At 44.4% G+C, this 8542-nt stretch overlaps 1 protein-coding gene across 2 annotated transcripts; it reads right to left on the reverse strand.

The window, feature by feature from the left end:
* Positions 1–792: 792 nt before the first annotated feature.
* wbp2nl (WBP2 N-terminal like) lies at positions 793–8477 on the reverse strand. Of its 2 annotated transcripts, none has more exons than XM_079626639.1 (8): positions 8221–8477; positions 7354–7462; positions 7131–7269; positions 6939–7031; positions 6697–6837; positions 6529–6609; positions 6369–6454; positions 793–1233 (listed from the first exon to the last, which is right to left on the reverse strand). In XM_079626639.1, the coding sequence occupies exons 1-8, from the start codon at positions 8277–8279 to the stop codon at positions 1180–1182; spliced, it is 762 nt and encodes a 253-aa protein (XP_079482765.1). In that variant the 5' UTR covers positions 8280–8477; the 3' UTR covers positions 793–1179. The 2 variants fall into 2 exon arrangements, with proteins under 2 accessions (XP_079482765.1, XP_079482766.1); XM_079626640.1 differs by having other exon boundaries at positions 6369–6456; positions 6534–6609; positions 8221–8428.
* Between the last annotated feature and the right edge of the window lie 65 nt (positions 8478–8542).

Here is an 8542-nt window from a genome sequence, read left to right on the forward strand (position 1 = left end):
AAAAAATCTGTTACCTTAAATTATCCGTTTATCTCTGTAAAGCCGCTTTGAAACAATCTACATTGTTACAAGCGCTATATAAATGAAGATGACTTGACTTGACATAGCATAGATATATATTCACTATGTTTTCATAGCATTCAGTTGGCACATTTGTTTGAAGGACAGCTTTGGCCACGTCGTGGAATAGTGTTTTGTCAATAAAAAGAAAAGAAAATTGAGCTTCTTAATCGAAGAAATAATCGTCCAACTAATCGATGATCAAAACAATGGTTAGCTGCAGCTCTAATCACTCTCCACATCTACGCTTCTAGCGATTGCTCTCAGAGGAACACGTGATCACGAAGCCTCACTCTCTCTCCAGTCACGTGAACGCTTCAGTTTGCTGAATGTTTCAACACAGAACACTACTCTACAGGTTTCTGGAAGTTTAAGTCCATTTACTAACATTTTTATTAATTTATAAATAAGCCTATAGCCTATGTTACATGATCATATATTCTGACACATAAACAAACCATAAAAAAATTAGACCAACTTGCATCAAGCAACTCTGTTAGTATTTTTATAATTAGTATTAATATAATTGTTACATTTATGTTATTGCCACACTTTAATATGTGAATTATATTATCAGAAACCTGAACATTTAGTGTTGTCAGGCTTTTACTTTTGCTTAAAACAACGAATTTTCTTACACCGTCGCTTGTGTCATGTATTGCGTTGTGAAGAGCTGTGACATAAAACATGATCCGCAGTGTGTTTGTCTGAACAGAAACACTAGAACACCGAGAGAATATAGGGGTTTTATTCCTCCGTCTACATCACTCGCACACACACACACACACCAGATCAGCTGTCACCTACTCTACGATCTGTGAGTATTTTAATTACATTATCAAAAGGAATTTACAGAATCATCCAGAGAAACACACACACACACACACACACACACACACACACACACACACACACACACACACACACACACACACACACACACGATTAGAAACTGAGCAGGAAGAAATACAGGTGTTAATTTCACTCTCGCTGATTAAATATTAAAGTCAGAGTGCATCTATGAAAACTGCTGCTTTTATCATCAGAATCAGATGAAAACTGTCAGATGGAAACGAGTCGCTGGGATCAGTCCGTGGTCCGGTCCGTGATCCAGTCCGTTCACATGTTCTTCTTGTCGGGATTCTCAGGAGGATAATACGGAGGCGGCTGATCCTGATGAACAACACATGAGGAATCGTTTTAATTGACTCACCAAAGCAGACTTTATTTCATCTATTGCTCCTCATCCAGGTCTCTGTCTCATGGCCCTGACTGAGACCTGGTCAGACCCGAGGACACCGCCGCTCCTGCTGCCCTCTCCACTCACTCCACTTCCCTACACCACTCGCCCAACTGGGAGAGGTGGAGGTACTAGTCTGCTTATCTCTAAAAAATGGAAATTCGATCCTGGACCATCTCTAACTGGCAACAGTTCATTTGAATCTCACGCAATTACTATTACTCACCCTATTAAAATCCACCTTGTAGTTGGTCTATCGTCCCCTAGGTCAACTGGGTAACGTCTTAGAGGAGTTAGATGTGTTACTGTAAACTAACTTGAGGACACTATTATATCATCTAGCTACTGGAGGGCCTCAGGGCTCAGTGCTGGGACCGCTTCTCTTCTCCATCTACATGTCATCACTAGTGTCTGTCATTCAGAAACATGTTTTTTCCCATCACTGCTATCATCTAGCTCCTGGAGGGCCTCAGGGCTCAGTGCTGGGACCGCTTCTCTTCTCCATCTACATGTCATCACTGGGATCTGTCATTCAGAAACATGGTTTTTCCCATCACTGCTATCATCTAGCTACTGGAGTACCTCAGGGCTGGGACCGCTTCTCTTCTCCATCTACATGTCATCACTAGATCTGTCATTCAGAAACATGTTTTTTCCCATCACTGTTATCATCTAGCTACTGGAGTGCCTCAGGGCTCAGTCCTGGGACCGCTTCTCTTCTCCATCTACATGTCATCACTAGCATCTGTCATTCAGAAACATGGTTTATCCCATCACTGCTATCATCTAGCTACTGGAGTACCTCAGGGCTCAGTGCTGGGACCGCTTCTCTACTCCATCTACATGTCATCACTAGCATCTGTCATTCAGAAACATGGTTTATCCATCACTGCTATCATCTAGCTCCTGGAGTGCCTCAGGGCTCAGTGCTGGGACCGCTTCTCTACTCCATCTACATGTCATCACTAGCATCTGTCATTCAGAAACATGGTTTATCCATCACTGCTATCATCTAGCTACTGGAGTGCCTCAGGGCTCAGTGCTGGGACCGCTTATCTTTTCCATCTACATCTCATCACTAGCATCTGTCATTCAGAAATATGGTTTTTCCCATCACTGCTATCATCTAGCTCCTGGAGTGCCTCAGGGCTCAGTGCTGGGACCGCTTCTCTTCTCCATCTACATGTGATCACTAGATCTGTCATTCAGAAACATGGTTTATCCCATCACTGCTATCATCTAGCTCCTGGAGTGCCTCAGGGCTCAGTGCTGGGACCGCTTCTCTTTTCCATCTACATGTCATCACTAGCATCTGTCATTCAGAAACATGGTTTTTCCCATCACTGCTATCATCTAGCTACTGGAGTGCCTCAGGGCTCAGTGTTGGGACCGCTTGAACACCGATAAACATGGTTTATCCCATCACTGCTATGCTGATGACACACACCTCTGCCTCTCATTAGTGATGTATGTCTCGAGACCGGTCTCGAGACCACTTTTACGTGGTCTCGTCACGGCCTTGACTGTCTTTGGTCTTGGTCTTGTCTTGGTCTCGGACCTCTCGGTCTCAGTGGCGCCACCAGGGGGTGGCCAGGGGTGGCCGTGGCCACCCTTGGCCGACTCCTGGCCACCCCACTGGCCACCCCACTGGCCAGTATAAATTTTAGTAGCATCAGTTATGCATTTCATCCCTAATGCACAGCCAGGCAGGCAAGCCGCTCTAGACCTTCGATCGCACACAGTAGCCCGCCCCGCCCCTCCGTACATGCCGCTGTTGCGCGCTCAGACAGCAACAGCTCAGCGCGTGCCCGTCGGTCAACAAGTAAGTAAGAAAGAACAAAAGAAACAACTGGTAGTAAAAGAAGACTACCAGTAAGTAAATAAGTAAAAAATATTCTTTAGTAAAAGAAGACGGGGAATTATGTGTCGTGACTAGGGGTGTAACGGTACACAAAAATCACGGTTCGGTACGTACCTCGGTTTTAAAGTCACGGTTCGGTTTATTTTCGGTACAGTAAGGGAAAGAAATGCAAACATTAAACTGCAGGTTGTTTATTACTATAAACTTTTTTTTAACAGTTTGTTTACACTTTTTTAAACACTTTTTAATAAAATATAATAACATGTATAGAAAATAAAAAAAGAATAAGAAATAAAATACTGCTGCAAAGTTCTCCACTAAATAAAATACTCTCAGTCTCAAACCAATATCACATAATAAAATATAATGAAAAATATAAATAAATAACTATGATTACAGTGCAGCATTACCAATCCCAGCTTGTAGGCCTGCTCATATTTAAAAATTAAGGCTGGGAATCGATAAAAAAATGAACTAATTAATTGCACAATTTGCTGTTATAAATTGCAATTCCTCAAATATATATAACTATACCAGCTCAGCAAATAGAAGTGTACTACTGAGAAATTTCACCTTATTTGAGCGGACTTTGCTTTTCCAGTGCGTGATCGGTACATGATTGGAGTGTTTGGGCCGTTAACGACAGAGCAGAACGCGCAGCGCAAACACGGACTCGAACATTGAGCAGAGAGCGCAGCGGGCCGACACACACACACACACACACACACACACACACACGGAACGGAGAGTGCGGCGGCGCACGCAGAGCGGAAAAGCTTTTTTTCGCCCTGCAGTCTATTTCATTGGTTTAGGTTACAGTGACGACGGGTAAAACACTGGTAAAACTTTAGAATCAGCTGCAGGGCGGGATTTGCGCTGAACGCGGAGACTTCCGCCACTTAATATGTTCGTGTGGAAACACGAAAATGTACCTATGTTCCGCACACAAAATATTGCATTCAGTCATTCGGTACACACGTGCACCGAACCGAAAGCCCTGTACCGAAACGGTTCGGTACGAATACACGTACCGTTACACCCCTAGTCGTGACGTGCTTTTTAAGTGCCAAATGGTTACAGTATACTGTTACAACAGCTTTTTGACGCGTCTTTGACATGTTTTGACAAGAGTTACCTAGCTAACGTCGTTAGCTGGTGCATGTATATGTGTAACGGAGTTTAAATAATGCTGTTAAATTCATGCATTAATTGGGAAAACTCGACATTGGCTGTTGCATCACTCGCATTTGTGTGCGTGATATTGCGGGCGGAGCTACGTCACCACCAGCAGAGTCTCACGTCTCTCGCTGCTGGTAAGTCGCATCAGTAAGAGCTGCGTCATAAAAACAGAGTTTAGATTGTTTTCAAGTGTAAGGTTGGACTTTGTAAACTACACACAAGTTTACTTTATGTGTCTGTTAGTTCCTAGTTCTGTCAGTCGAGTCATATGTGTTATTTGCAATGATGAAATGGAGTGTGTGTATGTATTAACCTGCTTGTGCACTCTGTTTATTTCATTTAAGAAATTCATGCAACGTGATGCACGGTCCGTTAAATATAACACAATAAACCAAAGTATATCAGTAGGAGTTTCCTTAAGTCTTTCTGATAGTTTTCTTCAGGCCGGTTTACTACAACAGTAGAATAAAATTCTGAAATTATGGTTTATTGTTTTGGTGTGCCACCCCAAGATTTTAAGTGGCCCCATCTGGCCACCCCTATGAAAAATTTCTGGAGGCGCCACTGTCTAGTCTTGTCTAGGTCTCGCTGTCTCAGACCGACATAGTGGTCGGGGGATTTAGCAATACAATACTACAATATCCACGACGACACAATTAACGTTCGCGCCCTTCAAATGCATGTATTTTTTTGTGACACCACTGTTTCGCCTCTTTGATCAATGTATATCTTAATGGTCCAGTGGTAGATCTTTCGCCAACCGTGTCAGAGGTTCTGGGTTCGAATCCACACTCGTATAATTTTTTTCTTTCTCGTAGTTTTTTTCTCTCATCAAAACCGATTATATTCATCAGTGGTTGTATATCAAGCACGGACACGTTTGTGTGCATTATGTTTTGTGATTTCACCAGAACGAATAGAGAATATCCACAACGGATTGAAGCGCGCGTCCGAGTGAAGACAGTGCGGCGTGTGCCACACGAGAAAACACTGTATCCATGCCACTGATCGCAGCGCCGGCAACGAGCACTTTGATCACTTGATTTAAAAACCACATACTGTAGCAGTGACATGATGGGTTTTAACTTCATTCAGGAGATTTTGGGTAACTGCACAACTGACAGATGACTTTGAGCGCACGATGTGTGTGTGTGTGTGTGTGTGTGTGTGTGTGTGTTGTTTAATTACAGTAGGCCTATTGTATTTAATATGGTTTTAGACTAAATAAATGGTCTTAAATATCAACTGCATATCTCCGTTGTGTTGACTAAACATTAGGCCTAATCCAAGTTTATATTTGTGTATCTTTAATTTGATGTTACGATTTCATCTACACATTAAGTATAATTTCAATTGGTTACATATTTCTCATTCTTAGACAGTTGTTGGAGGAGCAAGATGGTGTTTGATGTTTTGTCAGATGAACCAGTACCAGTCATGTCAGTCCTCAACAGTACACAAAAGTTAAGGGAGTCTCAATCCTCTAATAGGGCAGTAACAGCCGTCATGTAGTTGATCTCACCCAGTCTGCAAAAACATTTACAGTGAGCTCACAGTCACACACACATGACATGGTCTGTTTCTGTGTTGTTCTGCCTGTGTAGTTGAAGTAATATGTATTGAATGTAAACTGCAGCTGAACCCTATATGCTGCTGTTCTTGAATTCATACAGGTTATTGCTTAGCTTCAACACTAGTCTGTTTTCCCCCCTCCGGTCTCGACTTGGTCTCGGACCTCGGTCTTGGTCTCGATACCCTCTGGTCTTGGTAGTGTCTTGGTCTCGGTTTAGCCGGTCTTGACTACAAGTCTACCTCTCATTGCAGCCAGAGGATCTGACGGGAGCTGCTCGATCTGAGCCTGTCTGACAGACATCTCTGGCCACTACCTCCAACTAAACCTTGTGAAGACCGAGCTACTTGTGGTCCCGGCCAACACTACACCACAACTTCACCATTCAGCTGGGTTCGTCATCCATAACTCCAAGGTCAGCCAGGAACCTTGCAAGAGTGTGTGTGTGTGTGTCTCACCATGGGCATGTAGACGCTGTGAGGGTTGCTGGGATTGTAAAATGCGCTGCTGGCCGCTTCTGCTGCTTTGGCATTTCCTGGAGCGACTGTGAAACGACAGACAGAGGTCAGATCATGTGACTAAAGACCCAATATACTGTGTGTGTGTGTGTGTGTGTACCTGGAGGAGGACACCAGTCCTGTGGGGGTCCGGGATACGGAGGAGGCGGAGCCATGTACATGGGAGCGCTGGGATACACACCTGTTCAACAACACAGTTTATCAGTACTGTAGCGTTCATCAGCTGAGTGTGTGTGTGTGTGTGTGTGTGTGTGTGTGTGTGTGGTACCTGCAGCAGTGGGGGCGTATGGGTATGGGCTGTACGCAGCCTGAGGCATGCTGGGATATGGGTACGGCTGAGGCATGGCTGGACTGGCGTATCCGTTCATCCCTGCGGCCGATCCGTTCTGAGCCGGAGGAGCTCGAGACGCTAACCAACACACACACACATTCATTCATAAATATATTAACATATATGTGTTTATTTGTAAAACACAAGACCGTTTAAGCATCCAAACTAATCAGACATACCGTTGGTGGCCAGTTTGAAGAGCTGCTGTCCCAGCTCGATGGCTCCTCCGCTGGGGAAACACATCTTAAAGTTGGCCTGGCCTTCCCAGCCGCCTGAGACACACACACACGTGAACACACACACGTGAACACAGCACTATAAGAACACACACACAGACTCAGTGCAGGTGCATGCTGGGTAAAGCACTCTACCTCCCGCCTCGGCTTTGATCAGACCCTGGATGTAGTTGGCGGCGAACACTGGCTGTTCAATGCTGCAGTTCTTCATCAGGTAATACGGGAACATGAAGGAGCAGAACTTGTCTTTCATCACGCCGCTCACAAACACCATCTGACACACACACACACACACACACACACACACATTAGCCTGTGCTTGGGTCAGTTAGCGTGTGTTTGGCTGGGTTATAGTTACCCTGTACTGCGTGAGGAAGACGGAGCCCTTCTTGGTCCCCTTGAACAGGTCGTTCTTGGGTGTGATGTCACTGAAGGACAGCTCGACGTTCTTACATTCTCGTAAGATGCTGAAAGACCAGGAGGAAAACAGGAAGTGAGGTCACAATTCTTACATTCTCGTAAGATGCTGAAAGACCAGGAGGAAAACAGGAAGTGAGGTCACAATTCTTACATTCTCGTAAGATGCTGAAAGACCAGGAGGAAAACAGGAAGTGAGGTCACAATGGGAACTCAAGCACACAGAACGGCCGCAGTTTCTCAACAGACATGAGCAAACACTGTTACTACAGTTCCGGCAGACATCACCACACTGATGATGATGATGATGATGATGATCTTAAATCACACTGACCCCTTTAACGGTGACGGGTCATTATCAGTGTGGTCAACTTAAACCTATTATGATTCATGACATTATAGATCTGAATAAACATGGTTATTTGTCAAACTAATAGAGATTATGATATGATGAGTGTCTCATAAGGATCAGCGGATCTGTACATGATAACAGTGTCCATCAGATTCGCTCACAATAAAAACAACACTTCAAATAGAACAACAACACGCGCGTGCGTTATATCAGCGGGCATGATGTGTGTGTGTTACTGTGATTATGTGGTGTTGTTGTGTGTGTGTTGTGTACCTCTCTCCGGCCTGGATCAGCGGGTATGATGTGTGTGTTGTTCCAGTGATTATGTGTTGTTGTTGTGTGTTGTGTGTGTACCTCTTTCCGGCCTGGATCAGCGGGTATGATGTGTGTGTGTTACAGTGATTATGTGTTGTTGTTGTTGTGTGTGTGTGTGTGTGTGTGTGTGTGTGTGTGTACCTCTCTCCGGCTTGGATCAGCACTCCTCCGTTCGGGTGATGGTTTTGGTTCAGCGTCATGTTCTCCCGCTGATCAGGACTCAACTAAAGCAGATGTTCACTTCAGCGCGATGGTATTTAATAAAGGAGTGTGTTATTAATGTGCGATCACTCACTGACGATCCTCTCGGTAAACAGTTGCGCACTTTATTTCCGGCACCACGTGACTGCTCTCCGCTGATCACGTGGCCTGCGCTGTGACGTGTCAGGTCTGGCAAATGAAAGACCATTTTATCGTTTTTGAGGGAAAACCTTTTTATTGTTGTTAAAGGACTCGGGTAATA

This window comes from Phoxinus phoxinus (assembly GCF_949152265.1).
Source record: "Phoxinus phoxinus genome assembly, chromosome: 1".
Taxonomy (NCBI): domain Eukaryota; kingdom Metazoa; phylum Chordata; class Actinopteri; order Cypriniformes; family Leuciscidae; genus Phoxinus; species Phoxinus phoxinus.

Coding starts and splice junctions, on each gene's coding strand:
- wbp2nl (XM_079626639.1), bottom strand. CDS start 8,279: ATGACGCTGAACCAAAACCATCACCCGAACGGAGGAGTGCTGATCCAA. Junction 7,032..7,130: donor GATCAAAGCCGAGGCGGGAG/GTAGAGTGCTTT, acceptor TGTGTGTCTCAG/GCGGCTGGGAAGGCCAGGCC. Junction 6,838..6,938: donor CTTCAAACTGGCCACCAACG/GTATGTCTGATT, acceptor TGTGTTGGTTAG/CGTCTCGAGCTCCTCCGGCT.